This window comes from Arachis stenosperma, unplaced genomic scaffold (genome assembly GCF_014773155.1).
Source record: "Arachis stenosperma cultivar V10309 unplaced genomic scaffold, arast.V10309.gnm1.PFL2 arast.V10309.gnm1.Scaffold_100041, whole genome shotgun sequence".
NCBI classification, from domain to species: Eukaryota; Viridiplantae; Streptophyta; class Magnoliopsida; order Fabales; family Fabaceae; genus Arachis; species Arachis stenosperma.
Window position 1 is genome coordinate 211088 of NW_026651374.1, and position 22512 is coordinate 233599.

The following is a 22512-nucleotide window of genomic DNA, read 5'->3' on the forward strand; positions in this document are numbered from 1 at the left end:
CACGATTGGGAGAGGGAGCAGCTTTAGTACTGTGGATCTAAGTAACTCAGTGAGTGCTTTCGAAGAAAGGGGAAAATGAAATACGAACAACCGCGTAGGTCGTAATAGATCGACTTTCATGCTAGTTCTTGCTCCAGCATGAAAGTTCCATTTCAGGGAAGGACGGACGACGTACCATGATACTTTCTGTTTTGTCGAGCCCTGCTTTGGTCTCTGGTTTGATGGTTTCACGTGCTAAAAATCCGGTACATTCCGTTTTGTTTCCCATCCTAGTCTTTCGCGACACTTCAGGTTTACTTCTTTTGTTAGGTCTCGACTTCTCCGCTATGATCTTCCCAGTAGTTCATATAGGAGCTATAGCCGTTTCATTCCTATTCGTTGTTATGATGTTCCATATTCAAATTGCGGAGATTCACGAAGAAGTATTGCGCTATTTACCAGTTAGTGGTATTATTGGACTGATCCTTTGGTGGGAAATGTTCTTCATTTTAGATAATGAAACCATTCCATTACTACCAACCCAAAGAAATACGACCTCTCTGAGATATACGGTTTATGCCGGAAAGGTACGAAGTTGGACTAATTTGGAAACATTGGGCAATTTACTTTACACCTACTATTTCGTCTGGTTTTTGGTTCCTAGTCTAATTTTATTAGTAGCCATGATTGGGGCTATAGTACTTACTATGCATAGGACGACTCAGGTAAAAAGACAGGATGTTTTCCGACGAAATGCTCTTGATTTTAGGAGGACTATAATGAGGAGGACGACAGATAACTCACGATCTACTAAAAGGAAAGTTTCCGGAGATATTGGTTCGAATCCAATTCGTGAGATAGGATGGGAAGTAAGAGAGTAAGCAAGTTTCCCGCCTCTTGGTTTCCAGTCTCAGTGCCTGTTCTAAAGCAAGTGCCAAAAACAAGTTCTAGTGAAAGCTCGAAAGAAAGCTATCTCTAAGCGATAGGACTTGTGTACCCCGAGAAACGTATTCCGCAGGACAGGAAAGACAAGTATGGTAGAGAAGCTGTTTTCCCCCTCTAAATGAAGAACCTGCGAATAGTACTTGAGGCTTACACTTCATCTCAACAGGTAAGGGCCCACGTGTGGAGAGTTTCTTTAACCAGTGGTATCCAGTATGACTTCTTTCAGGTTCTATCCAATCCAATATCACCTGAAAAAAAGTATAGTTCTAGTTTCGAGGTCAGGTCCTTCCCTAACCCTAACGAGGAGGAGAGGACAAGATAGCGTATTTTTAGTCGAACTGGAACATAATTCTAATTCCGTATCGTATCTCACAGTGAAGTTCCGGACTACACTACCATATTATATTATCGGTGAATGAATTCCCGACTCCCGAGTGGTCAACTTAGAGGGCGCCCGCCTTTCCCGCATCTTCGAGACCTCAGCTCAGCAGACCTTCGAGCCCGTCTCCTACTTCTGAGTCCGATTCGGCTTCAGCAGCTAATGTAGATTTTGCCGATTCTGCTTTTTCTTCAACATCAACAGATTCGTCAGCTGAAACTAATTCCGCTTTAGCCTGAATGAGAAAAATAAGGGGGGGCCTTAAACAGGATAGGGCAGGATAGATAAAAGGCTTTCTCTTTAAGTTACGCTACCGATCCGATACTAGTATCGAATCCACCCTTTGCTGCCTTTCGAGCCCTGAAACCTACCCTATATCTCTGTCCTGGCACTTCATAGAAGAAGGAGCTTCCGCTGGATTTACTCTGTAAGCTGGAGCCACACCACGAGTGCTTGACTGGACGAAGTCTGCTAGAAGCTCATCCCAAGGAAGCTTCTTTGTCCACCTTTAGTCGAAGAGTTTGATGACCGGATGGATGGCGCCTTCATCAAAGGGGTAGCAATCCAAGTGATCCTTACAAGCAACTGCAGTCCCTGATAAGGCAGCTATGATGGTAGGAACCCGAGGAAAAAAGAGTATAGACCTTGGAGTTATCCGCAGTGCCACGGCTCTCGCATCTTTGGACACAGCAGAGAGGTTGTCTAGGGCGACATTAATATGACAGAATATCTATGATGACTCCATGTAAGCAAGACTATATAGTCAAAAAATCCACCATATTAGCCTAAAAGCCTATTAGACAGACATCTGACTTTCTTTGGAATTACGGTACTACCTTCCCTTTCCCTTCCAGGATGTCTCAATAATGGGGCCTACCCATAAGATAAAAGAAGATTTCCTTTTGCGGATCTATCTATGTAGAAAAGGGGTGCTTCGGATCGGGAGTAATCACTAGTGATAGGGCACTCGGGATCGGTAGTGTTCCCCCCATCCCTTAGTCGGTGCTCCATAATACGGCAGACAGACTACCCTACCTTTGAGGCTTAATGAGGGGCTTTAGAAGCCTTTTGTCTTCTCTTAGTCTCTCCGCCCATTCACGGAGATTATGAATATTTGTCTGGATCAGTAGCGAGCTTACCTTTCTATTCTCACTTACTACTATTACGTAACTCTATATAAGCTCATTAAGGAGTCAATTAGAGAACTTCTGTAGCTAGCTTAAGGAGTCCTTTCTTTACTGTGTATGAAGTTCTTCTAGAGTCAGTGAAAGGGGAGTTAACACCATGAACTCTCTTTCCTTTCCCTACTTGTGACATAACTCTATTACCTCTTTCTCTTGGGCTTCCCTTACTTGTGGCATAATTCAATACCTTAACTCACTCCTTAACCGTTCAGGCCTATCGACTAGATATGCCCTCACTTCCCTTCGAGAGCAATCAATGGGTCAGTTAACGCAGTAAGAAAGTACTCCCTTCGGGTTAGCTTAGAAATAACTCCAACTCCTGATTGAAGAACTTCATTAACATCTTGACTCTTAACTAACTTAGTGGCATAAGGTTATCAAAGTAATAAGTTAAAGTATGCGTGAGACTCTATTAACTCTTAACAGCTCCCTCTATTAGGGGTCTCTCTTTAACCCTGGCTAGCTCGGCTGCTCTAACTCTCGGGTTTAGCCCTATCCCCTACTCCAGCAACTCCTAACTCATAACTCTTAGCTCATACCCGGCCTGTGACCGATTACCTTACTCATAAGCTCTTAACTCAAACCAACTAACTCCTTAACTCCCTTAGCTCGATAACAACCCTTACCTTAGGCTCTTGTTGAAAGTAAAGAGTCCGAGGAAAAACCCTTAAGCATCGCTTCCTTCTTAACTTGTTGAATTCACTCACTTAACAACCAATTACGTAACTCTCTCTTACCCGGTTACGAACCTAACTAAACTAATGCTTGTTCGATCGTGTCCCTTGAGGTATGAGTCAGTTAGCGGGAGAGAACTCCTTAACTCAATAGCTCATTAGCTACCCTTGCTTGTGGCCTATTAGAGTCAAGACTTCTACTTTATGATATTTTTCGTGAGTTCAACAACAAACAGTTACAGCTGGTGAAACAACAGGAAAGGACAGAGACTCTATAACGTGCTTGTGACCGATCCATTACTTTAAGTAGTCAGTGAAAGCAGTTGTTAACACATGCCCTAACTATCTATCTAATAGGGCCTAGCTGCTCTTTCATACCTTACTGCTGACCGATCTTCAGCTACTAACTCAAATACCCTACTTGAAGACACCTTAGCATCAAAAGCAATAATCAAGCAAGCAGATGAACGAACCAAAGGCAGAGGTGCTACCAAGCTAGCTCAAACAAGATTGAAAGCAGCATCTCCAGAGGATGCTAAAGCAGTCAAAGTCCTAACTAGGAGCTCGTAACTACTCTATTGCTTACCCAACTCATGCAATAATAGTCTTCTCGGGGTTCGTGACCTAAGAGAATAGGCAACATAAACTTCAAGCTTTGCTTCTTTCCCTTCTCTGGATAGGGGTCGCTCCTATCGGTGACATCCTCAACAACTCCAACAACATTAACTCTCCTTTCCAATTCAGTTAAAGCAGGAGTGAAAACTACAGCTGAAACTGGCTTAGAAATAGGTGCAGCTCTTCGCTCTCCAACTGCCTTAAGACAAGACCGGTGATAGGATTCATTTAAAGAAGAAAGCTCGGGAGTCAGTTCATGTCTTTGTTCTCTTCCCCTATCCCTCTTAGTTAGGAAGGGGTCGAGCTTAGCTCATGAGATCAACTCATCTTTTAACAACAAGGGCAAGAACTCTATTAGTTGCTATTTTACTCACTTACCTTGTGACAGATCTAGGATTCTCTCGTTCGGGCTTAGTCCGTAACTCTATTCTTAACTCCTATCAAGTATTAACTCATAGCTCGGGAGATAACTCTATACCTTACTTGCTTGGGACCGATCTTGTCTTCTCCCTACTTTCTTTTAGGGCTAGCTCCCACTCGTTACTAACTCATACTCTTTCATACCTTACTTGTGCCTCTAACTTAAGAAGCAGGTTAAACAAGACTAACTCGATTAACTCTTTCCCTACAACCGTACTTGTGACACTAATTAACTTACTTAAGACCCTATAAGCACCATCCTCCCCTATTAGATTAGGGCTCTTGGAGAAAGTAATGAGTCTTGACTTGGTACGAAGGGATCGATCAAATCAATACTTTTTTATAGTCTTGACAGAAGGGCTAATGTTATCGTAATAGATTACCCAGCACGAGGTTGAACTAGACCCCGCACAGCAAGGAACGAAGTAACTCGACCAACGGGAGAGGAACAGAGGCCGAACCCAGTGCAAGGAGGGAAAGAAGTCTTACTAGAACGCCCTACTCCCTTCATGCTCCCCCGCTTACAAGCTAGCCAGATTCTGTCTTCTTCTAAACCTTTTCTCTATCTCCCACTTCTTTTCCATTGAGGACGGCAACTCCTTACCTTACTAAGGCATACTTTCACAAGTACGGGTTTCAAACTTACAGGAGTCTCTTGCATTTTGAGTACCTGATCCTTATGTAGCCAGACCAAGGCTAAACCTCCTCGAACTCTTACACCCGGAGTCCCCTGTCAGAACTCTTAACCGGACACCTGAGTTAACAACCTGGAGCAAGAACACTCTGTAACCCAATGCCTATAACTCCGAACTCCCTGACTTATGGCTTCGCAACTCCTAGCTTCAGGAATAGTTTAAGGTTTAGAAACCTTAGAGAAAAATCCAACAACCCCTTTTATTCCTCAAGACAGGAGTCCCAGACAGGTTAGTGATTAGTATTGGATGGATTATCTAGTTATTAATTCACCCGATGGAATCATACGAGCCGGGAAGGTTCACATTGCCGGAAACGAGGCTTTTCCCATGTCTCCCGAACACGAAGCCAATTGAGATGAAAGCTTATAAACAGGGAAGATAAGAGGGCATCGGATAGGAACTCATCAGTATGATTCTTTTTTTAATGACTAGTCTCTTCCCTTTTCCCTTTACTTCAAGTAAATCTAACCGAGCCCAAGCTAACGCCCCCTATTTCTAAAGGGGTCCCTTAAGAACTTCATATAAGTGAAAGGTTGCTTTTAGGAGTGATCCCTCACTCTGAAACAAGCCGGTGGTGATCTCACTTTCGAAAGAGAGTCTCGACGTGGCGGTGTACACGTAGCGCCTATAGCATAAAGCCCGAAACCGCCTTCTTCCTCAGCATCCTCCTTTTCTGGGTCCTTGTCAGCTTAGATGATTTCAGTTATGCTGGACTCTCTCTCTCCTACAGCCTCCTTCTCAGGTCTCGCTTTCTGTGCGACATGAACCCACTGATTGGAAGACAATACCTATAGGGGGCTGGTAATTCAAATCCGAATAAGCTGGTCAAGTAGAAGGAACTCCCAGAGTGTGAAGCCCTTTGGAGTAGGGGGATGAGACTTGGTCTGGGGCAATTGCACCGTTCTCTCCCTCCGCACATGACTAATCGAGAACGAACTTCGCAATTAGAATTACTCGACCTTCTCAGGCACTGCGGAATGGTCCCAGAAAGGATGAGAAAAGGGCTGCTGCCGGGCTAGGCTCCATAAGGTAAGGGCGCTTGCTGCCTAAACCATTAGGGGGCTAGTGAGTCCAAAGAGGCAGAGTCAAAGCAAGGACTTAGAGTTAGCAAACTGGCATACTTCACTAAATAAGTCTAAGCCGGAAAGCAGGCAAAGTCTAGCTGCCTATTCGATTCCTTAAGTCCCAGATGTCATCTTGAAGATTTTCCTTCTTGTCCTGCATATATATAAGGCATGAAGAGAGAACAATTGGGAGATTGAGTCCCCCCCGATTGCTCCTTTCCACCAGCTGTCCCTCTTTGTTGTGCGCTTACCGGAGAGTGGGACGGGTATAGAAGGATGTCCTCTGTGAAAGGCCCCTTGGAATCCAAGGATACTTGATATTCTCCTTTCCTTTTTCAAAAAAGTGGTGGAAGGCAGTCCCGAGACTCTAATAATCAGTGGACTGCTCGCCGCATTGATTCTATCTTTATCCCCGGATGGATATTGATGGATTCCTAGTACCGACCTTACTTCAGGGTCGGGGTCAGGAAGAGAAAAGATTCGACCTGGTTCAGGTTCACCTATATACCATTAAGCAAAAACGAAAGCAAGTTTAGGGTTAATTTAGCTATTTCCCGACTTTCACTTCAAGCTTTTGAAAGGAACCCAACTCAAAGCATTCAGTCTCAAAGGATCTCATCGGGAAGCACTCTGTCCAGCAGCCCATGTTCTACACTGGCTTAATGGCTTGGTGGATGTCAGAGAGAGAGAGGTTTCAACTCTTATCACTCTTTCTTTGACGGCCGTTTGAAGACCAACCAGCACAAGAATTGAGTTCTAACGGAAGCGTCAAGACTTTTGACCAAAACGAGGTGCAGGATCGATAAGCAGCTCAACCTATTCGCAATTTAACTAAACCTGAGAGAATTTACATCGGAGAACAGGCCAATGGCCCAAACAAACGAGAAGAAAAGATAGGGGTCGGCCAACAACTGGCACGCTAGCCTCCCATCGACTAGGGCCAAGACAGGTAGAGGAGGGAGGTACGAGCTTCTTCTTTTTTCTTTTCTTATACCTTTTCCTTCTCTTCCTCTATCTCTAAAAGGGCAGGGGCAGCAATTCCCCTTATGAAGATCTTTGGGCATCTCTCTCCTGGTGAGCCTTAGTTTAGTACGGATGATAGGATGTCGGGAATAGCCTTCAAAGAGCGTATTCTTCCTCCCTCTACAAAGAATGGAAGTCTTGGCTGATTCAACTCAAGCAAGAACAGCATCTATTCCTTCAACAGCTGTTATGTTAGGGTAGGGGCCTTTTTCCTCCGTTTAACGACGTCATATAGGTAATCAGCCGCATGAGTACCTGAAGACGTCTTAAAGGGAACTGTAGGCCATAAAAATGCGTATTCAGAACCTCATGTTAATGATTCCCTATCTGGTTTGTTAAACGGTGGTTAACCAGTAAGAACATTTGGAAGGGTTCCAGGATTCAAGGTTCCTTACCTTAACCGGAAGAGTCAGAGAAGGAAGAAGAGCTGGAAGCTAGAGAGTTGCTGCCTAGCTACAAAGCCTGGATTTCCATGACATACTCAAAATTTGTTTCTTATTCAATGGTGAGCTGATGAAGATATAGGGAAAGAACTCCCTTCTTTCTTAATGCCTAAAGATAGGGTAAAAAGAGAAGGGGACTTCCCAGAAGGAGAGTGGAAGCCCAAGAGAGAATCAGTCGTTCCAATCCCTGACTTCCATTCCTGACTTATCCCAGCTCGGGAGGACAGGGGAAGACTCATAAAAAAGTAAAGTATGACAAAACGATTAGCTGCGAACAAGAAGAAGCTCTTCAAGGAGTTCTCACTTCTGGCCACACCAACCCTTTCAACTCCGAGATGGATTTCTCAATCAACATCTATAAAGCCACACCCGGCCCTTCTTTAAGTCCTCTGCTTCCTTCAGTCACCCGAGTTCGGCTAAGGTTACCGAAAACCTGTCATAGCTGGTTAAAGTATAACATTCTACTTATGGTCCAGGGTACCGACACCAGAAATCAGCCTTCAAGATGCGTGAAAGAAGCGAAGCCCAAGGGGACGTTTGAAAGAGGTATATTTGACGCCCTCTCTTATGTCGATCTACCCAATCATTCTTTAGTTTTGAGTAAAGGGATGAATAGGTGGTAGGTGAATTAGAGGTAGTTCATGTGTTCGCCGGTCTATCACCATATCCGTATCGCTTAAGCTGTTGTCCATCTAGGCTTGTAAGCCTTCCAAGTATCTTCCAGTCTTCTATGGTCCAGCCGTCGTAGTTAGTTATCCCATTCCCCCGTCTGTCCTTAGTCTGTTATCAAGTAGGGTGCTGAGTTTTCGCTTTCCCGAATGCTTTTCAACAAGCTTTGCTTCGCCCTGCACATGATTGGTCTATGTCTCTTTTCATTTTAAGGCGTATACCCATTTTTGGGACTTTCGATCAAGAAAGGCCTTTACGGCGGGAAGCGCACTTTATTCTCATTCGATTTGTCTTAGGCCACCTATTCATCCCTTTCCTCAAAAGAAAAGCAATTCCCCCTGTTTTCGAAAGGTAGTATTCCAAGTCGGGATTCCGCAGGGAGTAGCTTTTAGCATTTCCTACATTGAAGCTGACCGATAACTCCCGGAGCTGGAGACAGGGGCCCGCTATTCCTTCAGAAACCGGGAATCCGCAAGGAAGGATAGGACACAGAAGGAGGACCTAAACTAAACTTCCTCAGTCCTTGACTAATGACTAATTCTGGCATTATAAACTGCCGGGAAAACAAAGTCTAGCTATTTAGTTGATACCCGTCTACATTAGTCTTGAGATTGCTCTTGCAAGAAAGTCCGTAGATACGAAGCTAGGGAAAGCCTTATATTAGAATATTGTCTGACTAGGCCTATATCTTCAGCGGGAGGAAGGAAAGTTGCTAGGGCCGTAGGGCCGGCACACTAACTTCATCTTGCAATACTAACCGAATTTTGCGATTAGAAGCATAGACGCAACCAATCCGCAACGCGTATCCCCCGAGAATCGGGGAGTATGTCCTCTTTCCTTAGAGACCTGAAGGTCGCATGTGAGGCAGGCACTCGATGCCAGCTTCAAATAAAGTAATAAAGTCTGGAACGGACAACACCCTGCCATAATGAGTTTCCCCATTTTAGCCCTATAAGATAGGGGAACACAGGAATTCAATCCTTCCCTTTCTAATAAGAAAGAAAGTTTCCTAACGCGGAGTGACAGCATAGCGTTTGAGTTCCTTTGCTAGAGTCACACTCGAGAGCCTCACATTCTTCTTTCTATACGTGACATCTCTTCCTTGTACTTATATACGTAACCATCCCGGAGCAAATCAACCTTATTTCGACCGGTAACGCCGGAAATAACCGATCTCGCTACCGGGTGAGGGAAGAAGAGCTCTACCAAGAGGTTCACTCTTTTCGCATGACTTTCTTTCCTCGACAATAACGAATAAAGTAGTCACAAAGGACTCTAAGCCTTAGAACAAACAGATCTATTCACGTCCTCCGCTAAGAATCTCTCAGATTCGGTTCTTGAATCTTCCCCGGCCGTAGCCTAGGATTAAGAGCGACATCCTCGATGTCAAACCCCTGCTGGCTGGGGTGGGAAATCTCTACTCTCCAAGAGACGTTTCCTCACCTAGTCCCGGAGACCTAACCTAACGGCTGGGACAGAAGAAAGATCGGGGAACCTGCTAGCCTATTCGTTATGGGGAATCAATGCGCCAAAGCTATCGGCGCTGACCGCGTCCATCTTATCTTCTACGGGGTAGGTAGATAGGAATGGTCCTCTTTTGCTACCATCGAGCCGATGGTCTTCGCCTTCGGTGACTTCTCCAGGAGGATGGGAAAGTCAAAGTAGCCGCTCAACACTCACGAGGGGGATAGCCTACGCTAATCACGCACCTCCAAAGAGGCATCGATACGTCTTTCCCCGTTGATGAAGCCCGGAAGAAAGAGACTTGCCACTCCTGTTAGTGAGAGAGTGGTCACAGTTCGTCACCTCGGTGCCATGGGCTTCTCTGAAAGAGAGGGTAAGGTTTCGGCTAGGTGAGGAGACCGCAAGAGCCATAATAAATCAACATTGGGGCTTCAAGTCCCACAACCTGTGCAGATTTATAAGCCAGGGTACAGATAGATCGAAATTCGCGCTCGGGTGTGAATTGGTAGCTCACAATCTCTGAATTCGCATCGCCAGAAGGCTTAGAAAGGATAGACAATTCCTTGGGTGACCGAGGGGCTCTCGATAAGAGCACAACCTTTCGCCTCGACGAGGCTAGTCCAGAGTGGAAGCTATCCGGGTAAAGTGCTGACCACGGAGTTCCTATGCTTAACCAGATTAATAGGATTGGAAAAACTCCTCGTCTGCACCTCCCATAGATAATGCGACATCGGTCGAGGCTTGTGACAAAGGAGGGGGAACAATAAATTTCCTTGCCTGCCTGCAGGTAGTTAAACCTATAACCACTTAGCAAGGGACCGAACTCAGATGACAGAATAATTCAATTGAGTTTCTCCTTTCGCCTGTCGACAATGAATAGGTTGGTAGGAACCCTCCTTTAGTTTCACACTGGGGAGATCTCGACTCTTAGGAGAGGGCTTTGAACCTATCTTTTCTCTAAGAGAAAGGTGACTGCCCAGTCTTTAATCTGGGGGCTAATGACTTAAAAAAAGAAAGAGGGGAGGGGCTAGTCCAACTAACAACTGAACCCCTCAAGCGAACGAGTAGTGAAGCCTTACCCAGATCGAGATGAGAAAGAAAGGGCAATTCTCAAGCTAGACCCACACAAATGTTTAATCGAAAGCTCTGTCATCCTTCCCCATACCAGATTGAAAACAACAACCTTGAGTCATCTATTGATTGAGGAACCGTACCTGTCACGTTGAACCATGTCTGTCAACGGTGAAAGATAGCCTAAAGTGAGGGCCCCGGAGATAGGATTTCTCAACTGTCGATCGACGCGACAATCATGCCTGCTTGACAAAGCCTTTTTCAGTCTCCCAATAAACGAAAAAGGATTGCTGGTGACACGAAAGCTGTGCTCGACGCTCTCTTTCCTATTCCACTGCGCTAAGTGGTCTTTCCCTTGCTGGCTGGATGACTACTATGGACAAAGATGACGACTACTCCCAGTCTCTGGTCAATCCATGCTGATGCTAGAATTGCTTTTCCCCCCGCCCATACCTGGGAAGAGAAAGTACAACCTCTGCTGCATCCTATCCTCTACTTTAGTTGAATTCTTTTGTTCTAGAATCACAGACATTGGCTAAAGATACCACAGACTTTCTGGTTATGTCATACTCTATTCTATCTACTCTTACTGACCTTCCCTTCGAGCAGACTAAGAAGAAGAAGCCCACGTAGCGGTAGCAGCTACGACTTCTTCCTTCTGGGCTTACTTGCCAAGTACAATAGCAACGGATTCTGTACCAGCAAACCATATTTAACCGGGTGTTCCCTCTCCGTTCTAGCTTTCTAAATAAGTCAGATCGGTGCCTTTTCTCCGGGAAGACTCCTCAATCAGTTAATCCAGATCCGGAAGTCACTTCGCTACCTGCCGTGTTGAGTTCTGCCTTCTTTAAGGTAAGGGGAGCGAAAGTCATAAAGGAAATGAAATCCAACTCCCAGTCTCATTTACTGCTAACCATAGAAAGAAGAGCAACCGAGCCCAACGAACCAAAGAAAAGATTTGAACCCATGAAAAGCATAGCCATCCCATATGACTCTAGAAATTCCTTAAGAAAGCGAGAGAGCTCAGTCCTAAAAGCAGATCGCCCTGCGCTCCTTGAATCTTTCTTACTCCGTCTACAGAGCATGCCACTATGCGTAAGACATTGAAATGGAATGGCTAGCAAGACACTAAAGCAGGAAAGGAGGAAAGCAGCTTCCAAAGGAAAAGGGCAAAGACTGACTTGATTCTTTGCTCTTCGATCTCGCTACTCGCCCCTATTCGATAAGTAAAGGAGAGGGCTTAACGCTCCTGCGCTGAAAGCATCAAACTGGATTAGATATAAGCCTTTACCCGAAAGAGATGAAAGCCAATGGAAGAAGCGTATGAGTTGAAAGCAAAGAATGAAACTAATCAAACTAATGAGCTGTTAGGGGAGCAGTACACTAGAGGTAAGATTCTCTCAGCAAGACTGAAAGGAGAGGAAGCTCAGAAGTGAGTTGATAGGTAATGATCAATCCTGCTGTGTTTCTGGCATTGGTTCTGTCAAAATCAAGATGCACGACGTTGTAGTAAGAACTTTTACTGAGGTGCGGCATGTTCCAGATATGTCAAAGAACCTTATTTCGTTGACCACATTGGATCTCGGTGGTTGTCTGTTGGCGGTGATGGTGTTTTAAAGGTTGTAAAAGGCGCTCCAGTTGTGATGAAAGCTCATCAAGTTGGTAGCCCCCTAATGGTTTAATACGTGTTGTGTTACAAGGATCTACCGTTATAGGCACTGCTGCTGTATCTTCCTCCATGTCTGATTCAGAAGTCACTAGACTATGGCATATGAGGCTGGGACATATGAGTGAGAAGGGTTTGACATTGTTAAGCAAGAGGGGTCTTCTTTCTGGTCAGAGTACATCCAAGTTGGAGTTCTGCGAGCGTTGTCTCTTTGGCAAGCAAAAGAGAATCAGTTTCAACTCAGGGCTTCACAGAACTAAAGGTACTCTTGATTACATACATTCTGATCTTTGGGGCCCAGCACGTGTTCCTTCAAAAGGTGGTGCTCGGTATATGCTTACCTTCATTGATGACTACTCCAGGGGTTTATTTTATGAAAAAAAGAGTGATGTGTTTGTCACTTTTAAGCAGTGGAAGGCTTTAGTTGAAAAACAAACAGGCAAGAAGATTAAACGCCTTCGCACTTAGGTTAGGTTAGAATTTTGTGATGGTGATTTCCACAAATTCTGTAAAGATGAAGGCATTGTTAGGCATCTTCCACACCTTATCTTGCAGAGGCACTCCACAACAGAATGGTGTCGCTGAGCGGATGAATAGAACTTTACTGGAGAAAGTTCGTTGCATGCTATCTAATTCTGGCTTATCCAATGATTTTTGGGCGGAAGCAGCTTCTACAGCTTGCTACCTAGTGAATCGTTCTCCAAATGCTTCTATTGACTGCAAGACTCCAGAATAAGTATGGTCTGGCCACCCTGCTGATTATTCTGAGTTAAGGGTATTTGGATGTCCTTTATATGTTCATGTTAATGATGGCAAGTTGGAACCTAGATCCAAAAAAGGCATATTCATTGGTTACCCAGCAGGTGTAAAAGGATACAAGGTTTGGTACCCTGATCCAAAGTCACCTAAATCTGTAAGTAATCAGTAGAGATGTTGTGTTTGATGAGTCAGTCATGCTTCATCAGAAGAAGGAGCCTTCTAATTCTGATGAGACAAGTGTGAAGAATTCAAGTGAGCAGGTGGAGTTTGAGGTGGAGAATACAAGTTCTTCACAAAATGATTCACAATCAAATTCAGTCCAGCTATCTACTTCAGAGGATGCAGAAGATTCACCAGAGCAGAGGTGGAGTCTCTCCATAGGAATAAAACATGGGTTTTAGTTAAACCGCCTAAAGACAAGAAAATTGTTGGCTGCAAATGGGTCTTCAAAAGGAAGGAGTCCTCTCCGGGAGATGAAGGAGTCAAGTATAAGGCTCGCTTAGTTGCAAAAGGATACAGTCAGGTACCAGGTGTAGATTTTAATGAGGTTTTCTCACCTGTAGTAAAACACTGTTCCATTCGGGTTCTGCTCGCATTGGTAGCCATGTTTGACTTGGAGTTGGAACAGTTGGATGTCAAAACAGCTTTTCTACATGGTGATTTGGAGGAGCTGATTTATATGCAGCAACCTGAGGGATTTCTTGTTGAATATAAGGAAGGAGGAAAGCTCACAAGGGGAGTTACTTGACTTATTACTCTTACTGAGACTGACTACTAACTACTAAGAGACAACTATCCAACTTGCTCAACTCTGAACTCGAACTCAGCAGAAACCTTACTCTTTACTGCTTTCTCAAGCCTACGGGAGAGGATTGACACCGATAGGGGGTACCTCGGAAGATTGAGTATATTAGGTATAGATAGGTATTCACTTGCTCGCCCACTTATCCATGCAAGGAGAAGTCTGAGAGAACTTACTCGAAGAGGGAGGATGGATGCGAATGAGCTGCAAGAATGCGTAGCGAGAGAAAGTCTTATCGACCGATAGCGACAGGGTTGACTTAGTGTTTGGTCACTTCCTTGCTTGGCTACCTCAGTAGGTCCTTCTTAGGCATGAGCCGTAGCCTTAGTCAGTAAGGATGGGAGGGGGCTTACTATTAGATAGGGACTCAGGAAGTTCATGGGAAGAGGTTAGTGTAAGAGATCATCTTTACGGGGTTGGAGTCACCGAAGTGAACGATAGGCAAGAGAAGACACAGGAGTTATCATCATGGTATAGTATTTTAATCGTTGTGGTGTGGGTGATTTATAGCGGTATAAGATAATACCCTTATCCTATACTTCTACGCCGCCCTGGGCCTTACCTCTCTAACGGTGATGAGCTGGGTTCGCTACCCCATATACGGATCATATACTCCTTAAGAGGCTCATTGTAGAGAGGGCCTGTCCTTGAAAAGGAAGTAGCTGATATAGTAGCTTCTTATATAGTCAGTTCTCCCGGAGCAAGAGGCGGGGAAATAGGCTGATCTTTGATTTATTCATTTTTACGTCCCCCTTAAGGGGAATGGAATCATAGGGCATTTGAGCAGGTCACGCGAAGGCAAAATGACACTTCTTTCTAACTTTCCTTATAGCTCCCGTGTAAGTAAATCTAACTACCTGCTGTAAGTCTTTATTACTTCCAAAGCTTTCTCCTTCCAGTTAGGCTGAAGGACGTCTAACTAAATCCTAATCGTTTGACTTCTTTACGTCTTCGCATTCTTTAAAGCAGAGGGTAAGAAGAGAGGAAGAAAGAGCAGCAAGCTGCAAGAGCATCCTATTTAGTCCTATATTAGATCTTAGCGCAAAAGCTAGTACTTTAGAGTCTATTTTGGTGCATTCCCCAGCTTCATCTGATAAGGGAGGCCTGGAAGTTGCAGTTTCATTCCCATCAGTTGGATCCCTAAGGCTTAAAAGAAGAAAGTCTGTCATTTACCCTGCTTCCGGAAGTAAGAAAGAATCTATTCCTATCGGAGATTCCGTTTTTGATTTAGAGTTAGACTACACGTCCAGAGAAAAGTATTGATATCGTGTTACGAAAGCCAACAATCAGTATTGAGATTGAGAAGATTAATCGGAGAAAACAAGTAGTATTAGAATACACGCCCTACCTTAGCTTCCTCTATCTATGAAAGCCCGCTTTAAAGTCAAGTCAGGCAGTGGAAAGAAAGTCAGTCAGAAGATCAGGCTGAGATGAGAAAACTATTGAGATTTGTGTTCAAGCCCTTACTTTACAGATCGGGGACTAAAGGCAGTTGAAAGCAGTCTTCTATTTATAGGTTTGAGTTAGACGCCGAGCTAGCTTCGTTTAAGTCTTTTAGCTCTACCTCTGCCTTCGATTCCTCTATGGCAACCTCAGCCATAAACTAACTATCTAGCTTCTTAGGGCTTAGCTACTTTATCCGCTAGAGGAAGATAAGCTGCCTTGGCCAAAACCCTTCGAATCTCTTACCCAAAACCCTTTTTACGGGCTTGCAGGTACAGGCCATACAGCTGGTAGTATGATTTCTAAGTTACACGGGATCTAGTATTGAAGGAAAGCTAGAAAGCTAATTGATATTGAGTTACAGGGGATTCCCCCATATTCTAGATAAATAACCCCCATTCTATTACTACACCGCTCATCTAACTAAAGAATCTCTTTCAACACCAATTGATTCTCATCCATATTCCGTTGAATCACTTAATAGTCCCTTTTAATCTATTACAAGACCTAGGATTCAATGCCACTAGGATCAACTCTTCCTAGCCTTCCCTGAACTACTCTATCGGAAAGCAGCAAAAGCAGAGAAAGAGCTTGAGGTGAAAAGAGAGATCGGAGATTTATCGATCTATTGAGTTACGTTGAGACAATACCGACCTTCTTCATCTTCTCTGATCTTTCCCGGCGGGGGGATTCTATTCCAATGCCCAAATCCCCTCCTTACTCAGCGGATCTAGTAGGAAAGGCTGTAATTAAGGATTGCCAATCAGCTTATTTAGGATTTCGTTCCGAGAAGCAGGTAAACGAAAAATGACCTTGTCTTGCAATGGAGCTTGGGGCCTTACAGGCTGACCTTCATCTTTCTATTTTCTTGCGTGAAAGCCATGACTTAGATTGAGATCTTTTAGGCAGGGAATAAGAGCTCGAAGGGCTAACTAAAGAAGTAGCAGTTAAAGAATTCCCATCAGTTGGATCCGGAAGTAAGAAAGTCTAGTAAGGCAGGAGCATTACGAAATCATAAGCTGCAAAGAAGTCATAGTCAACCGGGGAGCTCTAATGAATTGATTTAGCTCTTAAAGAATTCCTTTTTGAAGAAGGGCAGAAAGTCAAGTTAGAATCATTCTCTTTTGTTCTTACCTAAAAGGAAGTATAGCAAAGGCAGAAAGCTTAGTCTCAAGCCGGATGAGTTCTATTTAGTGTTACTACGGGGCCGTCCTTAGATCAGGATGAGCACAACGACCTGAGATTGAGAACCTACCTTTTTTCTTTCTATTTGTGTGAAGAAATCCCGTCCTTGAGAATCCTCGATCTTGAGATTGTTGTGCATTATTCCAGTCCAGAAGTTCATTCCTCTCATAAGGCAAGAGGGCCTTATGAGTTGAGAAGGCGAAGGACCTAGCAACCTCTATTTAGTTACGGAAATCAGGTAATCTGATCCTTCGGAGGACAGAGAAGAGTTTACAGCTTGAGGTGAGGAAGGTTACTATTTTTATTTTTGTGTATTAAAGTCCTTACTAGAGTCTTGAAGTAAGTTGAAGTAAGAAAGATTGAGTTGGAGGAATCCATAGGAGGCCCGCCCGTTATGCATTGCATGAAAGAACCTTTCTTTGTATGACTTCTCGGTCGAATGAATACGAAATAGGACATCCGCGGGTGCTGGTAAGCTTGATGAATGAAAGCTTGAAATTCAAGGTCGTTGTCAAGACAAGAAAAGGTTTTTTCGGGAACAAAAGGAACAGCTTTATCATCACTATGTAGGTTGTATCCGGGAAAGGAAGCTATGTCCACCTCATCCCCCCTCCCAAGGTACTCATAGAATAGGCTCCACCTCCGTGATACTTGGGGAGATTATGACAGATCTTTAGTGGGTCTTTCCTTTTAGGAGCACCTTCCAACATACTATCTATGCTCTAAGCTTCTACTTTCGCACCTCGGGTCCCAGATCAATTTGATCGTCGATCTGTACCTTCATTCGTACATGCATATGGATCTTCAACCCCGAGATCCTCTATGAGATCTTTTTCCAGAGAAGCCCCTGCATATGTTGCCCTTATCTATTCATGGTGTAATTTTTCTATCTGGTAAGTTTCGAGCTTCTTTAACAAGAGATAAATGCTTCTGAAAGCTATCTTATTAGCGCTCGTGCCCCATCATCCCATGGGTCACTTCACTCTCCGTAGGGGGAAGCAGAGTTCTTTCCCGGGTAAGAATGAGGATTTGAGTTTTCCTTATCCCGGGGGTGCCCCCCAGACCCCCAGCGCTACTACTTAATACCTTAGCTTGAAAGCCAACGCTTGCTATTCCACAAACTTCTCATTTCCCCTCTTATCTTATACATCATAGTCGTACTCAACTTCTTCTCTCGTTTGTGCAGAGTTATGGCTTTACCCCTTCTTTCGATTTTTCTCATAAGAGAAGAAAGTTTCTAGACCCAGGGTACGCTTATGGTTTGGTGGTTGGGGTGGGTCCACTCTTCCCCCTAATAATATTGTCCTCTAGGTGTCTATGTCGACTCAGAGCGATAGTGAGGCAGATTCACGGAAGCAGGTGGCAACCTGGCGCTCGCGGACCTGTTTATTTTGATGGTATTAGAGTCACCTCGCTTTCTAGCAGTGCTCTTACCACTTAGCCTATATCTTGTGTTTAGCTAAGGTAAGTTTTCTAGTTTTAGTGACCATGAAATGATGTCACTTGCCGCCTGGTGATGACTTGCACCTTAAACAAGTAAGTCACGACCATTGTATGGATTGCTGTCAGCAGTACCTGTTTTACGCTCTGGTTTAATTTGAATCCAAAACTCTTCTGTCGTGCCTCAGGCCTTACAACTTCGTTGAAATAAGAGCCGAAGCACCAATCTCTTTTGCTTTGAATCCTAGCATCCACTCTATGAAAGGTTAAGGGTTGTCTTTTTCTGTACCTAAAACTCAAATGCTAGTCTCATTACTCGTGGAAAGTTCACTACGTTGGGTTTTATTTGGTGATTGTGGTGTTATCGGGCACAAAGCCGAGCATTGTAAGGCTGCGAAGAACCGCAGGTTTGGGTCGAGCTCTAGCCAATCCAATAATTCAAGTACAGGTGTGGACTGATCAACTTGTCGATGTGATCAAATCCCCTTAAAGACGTGTTTAAAGCTGCTTAAAGCCTCAAAGGCAATAGAGCAAGGAAAGAATAGATACCCTACACATTTAGGATATCGATTGGTAGTTACCCATTGTTTCAAGAAGGTTTACATTATCATTCCATTTTTCCTTGTATGAGGCCCTTACCTGCAATGTGGGAAGTGCAGCCTCTCTCAGTGAGGAGACAGGAGCTCTAGCTTAGATACGGTCCCTAGGTATGGGGATGGGGTAGTAAAGAGATAGTATGATATTCATCATAACATAAATAAGAGACCTTTGAGTATACTCTGGTCTCTTTGGCTATTCCTGCATAAAGCGAAGTATCTCGTCGTAAGAATCGAATGTAGCCCTTTCCAAATCGTTGGTACTAAGTTACTAACTTTTCTGGATGGCTTTCCCCTTTCGTAACTATGGATGAGCTTGTCATGCTACCATTGCATCCCCAAAAAAATGTGGAAGTCAAGTGAACAGTTGAAATCGCACTGTTAAAGTCTTTTGAAAGTAGTAAGAGATAAGTTGATATAACTAATAAGTGCTCGTGAAGTCATTAATGGGAGCCCATACAAAGCTAACACTTAAACAGGAACCCTGATATAGATACAGTAGGATCAATTGAATTAGCAAATAGAATGTACGAAATCTTTTCAGTTTAACTGGTAATTGAATTGCTTCAATTATCGTAATTATCGAAGATCGAATCGAGGAAGGAAGTCTATAGTCGGATGAGCTTAAAGAATGGTTTGGTCTTCTTTTCGTCCTAAGGTAACAAGTACCGGGTTGGGGCAACTTTGACGCTCTTTTGTTCCACGACCGAAGGAAAGCACTTTTAGATGATGCTTCCAATGCTACTAGCGATGTGTATCGGCACGCACTTCTTTTAATGTGTCGTCTTTGTTTTTCGTACCCGATCTGGGGCGGCGCAAGGGCTTTCTTTAACCCTTAGCTCGCCCGAGACTCCGAAACCTTCATCGTAGCAAGGGCTGTCTTGTCTTTCCAGTCCCAAGCCGGAGCCGAGCCCGGAATAAGGTAATGATCTTCCGTTATGGAGTGTTGTTTATGTGATACGAGATGTTGAGGACTACTCCGGCTCCTTTGTGTTTAGGGGAGCTCGATAGTCGGCAATCTCGTGCTCCTTACAACAAAGCCAGAGAGCCAGTTCTTTCCAACTATCTTGGAGTTGCCCCCTATTTCGATCATGCCTATCCAGATTCTCTCGATCCAGCCGAACTTACTTCAACTCCACTCTCATCTAAGCCCGTAAAGTCCTCCCTCTCTTCTTCCTTTCCCTCTACAACCTTGCTGGGATTGCTTGATTGGGTTATCACGAGATGCAGTTCAGTTAAATAGATAACTCCATCTTTCCTGCCAGTCTGTCTAGCCCGTCTAGTAACAATATCTCCTCCCGTTCTAACAGACTGAATCGGAACGTGTCATTTCAGTGGTTTAAGCTCAAAATCTATCTGTAGAAAGATTGATCGGGGTATTTCCTTTGGGGTCATGGCTCTGATAGAAAAGGTCTGCATCCGGAAGAGGTTCCCAAAGATTGTGGAGGACTGGGTATTCGTAAAACTTGGTCTTTAGCTAAGCTCAACTGGTCTCTTTGTTGCTGAAAATAGTGAGAAACTCTTATCTAGAGTCATTAAAGCTAAATACCAGAATAGGAATAGGGTTGCAACCTCTTTTTGCAAAGGTTCTCACATCTGGAAAAGCATGGACAGGGGACTCTATGCTAGCAGTGTACAATGGAACATAGGTAGTTCCATATCCCTCTCCCTCTGGTTTGGGGACCCTTAGATCCCTTATCTTTGGTCCTCTTTCACTCGTTTTTTTGCAATTATAAAGAAAAGAAGATAAGAAAAAAAAGTTCTTTCTTTATAGAAATATCATATAGTGGTGGTGGTAAGATTCTTAGTGGAATTCCTTTTATAGCTCAACGAAATCTCATAATTACTTTATAGAGAGAGTCTAACTTCGCCGGAATTGGGTTTGTGTTGAGTGTATAGTTCACCCGCTATAGTGACTTCATACGACCAGCGGATAAGCCCCCTCCCTGTACTACCTTCTTACTCGATTTCTCTACAAGACCTTCTTTCACCTACATTGGAAACTCTGACTAGAACCTGCCCCCACCCGGGACGAAGACCATAGCTGCTCTATTTTACACGCTTAACGAAGAAGGAATGTGCACTCTATATTTACCCCCTTTCACTGGGACTACTGGCGACAGACATACTGAAAATGTCCCCCTTTATACTCTATTTCCATATCCTCCTACCAGTGGCTATTTATCACGGCCGGTTCATCAAATCGAAAAAGGGCACGGCGGCTAGGCTATAAGTTAGCGGTTAGCTATGCTATAAGGGCTGCTCGCCTTTATATGGCAATGGAGCTAAGTAAGAAAAATGCTTAGGGTAGAGTTATTTCCCTCCCCCCCTCCTTAATCTAGCATTGACATTTTTCTTACCTTACTATGTTTGTTTAAAAGGAGACCAGACCGACAGCCCACCACTGGAACTTGCTTTGCTCTCGCTCGGCTCACTCCCGCCTGTCTTCTTCCACCTGTAGTAAACTTTAAGAAAAATCCTTCAGTTCACTACTGGTGGAACCTCACTGACCTTATCGGGCAGTTACTCTAAGCTGGGGCCTCCGCCAGCTTAACTTTACACCCCAGAACGCTATTTTTTGACACTTCGGCCCGTGCCTACTAGTGTCAGCCCTCCCTGTAGACTTTTTTCTCTCCCGAATAAGGATTCGAAGACCCAACTCGCTTAGGGAGATATACCTTATCCCCTTCATCCTTCTCTATCTGGATCTTCATCTTCCTTTTTAAGGATGAATTTAAGCAGCAGAAGAACGAGAATTTGAATAAAGAGGCTAGTTATCCAAAGGCTCATATCCACAGAAGAATCATGTAAAAATAAGCGATTTAGAACATATAATGCAGGGAACAAAACGCCCCGAAGTGTGGTCTTTGATTCTGAAAGAACGGAATAGATTGTTTGGTCCTTTATTTTACTTAGTAGCCATAATAAGATGAACAAGCAAAGAATGGCAACGAGAAAGCAGATTGTTATTTTGGGGAAGGTCTCGCCTTCTTTTCTAAGAATGAAACCCAAAAAAACATTCGAGATTATATAAACCCACAATCCTAATGTTTCTCCCCGTTCTGTCTTACTGAGACACATGAAGTGAACACATCCTGCCCCCGCGGCGGATAATAGAATCACTAAAAGGAAATTAATATAGCGGAAAACTCCTTAATAAAATATATAGAAACTCGGAAGAAGGAAGAGGAGAATGAAAGAGAAGAAGACCCACATAGGAAGTTGGTTGTTTTCCTTCTTCTCTCTATAATTGAAGCCAAACAGGAATATGAGTTCTAGTACTAAGGCAATCTCCCATAGGACCATTTCCGGTGACATGAAAAAGCGACTTGTCAAAATCGTCAAAAAGAATATATATAATTCCATGGAGATCTCCTCCGAGATAAAAAAGAAGAAAAGAAAAAGGAACAACAGACGCAAATCACCACTAAAATGGCTATGTCCGGTTCATGCACATGATTCCCCACGAAAAGAGAAGACGAACTGAGCATAAAGGAATAGAGCGTCATGAGCTTGGAAAAGCGCGTTCTTGCTTTAAAAATAAAGTAAAAGGCGGACGCCCCACCCATGAACATAGGGATTTTTTTTATTATCCCAAGGGTCTCCGTCTGAAGTATCTCGGAGAGGATATGAATGATCAAATAGCAAAAAGAAATGAATAGAATTGCAGAAACGTATTTGATGACCATATTATTTTTTTTACTATATGAAATCCACACTTTGACACCTAAGATTCCGTAACGAGTAGATACTTCCGCGGAAGCATAATCGATTTTCTGGTTAAATACATTACGAGATGTTTTTCCATACTTTCCGCATTCAGTTCTAGCTATTTCTGCGCCTTCAGATCGACCTGAACAACATATACGGATCCCCTCTACCCCTTTTTTCATTACTAATGGAATATCCTTTACTATTCTACTAAAAATGGAACGAAATGATCTTGTTTTCTTTCTCAGTTGAAAAGAGATGTCTTGAGCAATCAAAGAAGCACTT

The 22512-nt window shown here is 43.8% G+C and overlaps 1 protein-coding gene across 1 annotated transcript; it reads left to right on the top strand.

Moving 5' to 3' along the window:
* Positions 1-176: 176 nt before the first annotated feature.
* LOC130960039 (NADH-ubiquinone oxidoreductase chain 6) lies at positions 177-21854 on the top strand. Its single transcript, XM_057885398.1, has one exon. It carries the CDS (start codon positions 177-179, stop codon positions 858-860), a length of 684 nt encoding a protein of 227 aa, XP_057741381.1. The 3' UTR covers positions 861-21854.
* Positions 21855-22512: the final 658 nt, after the last annotated feature.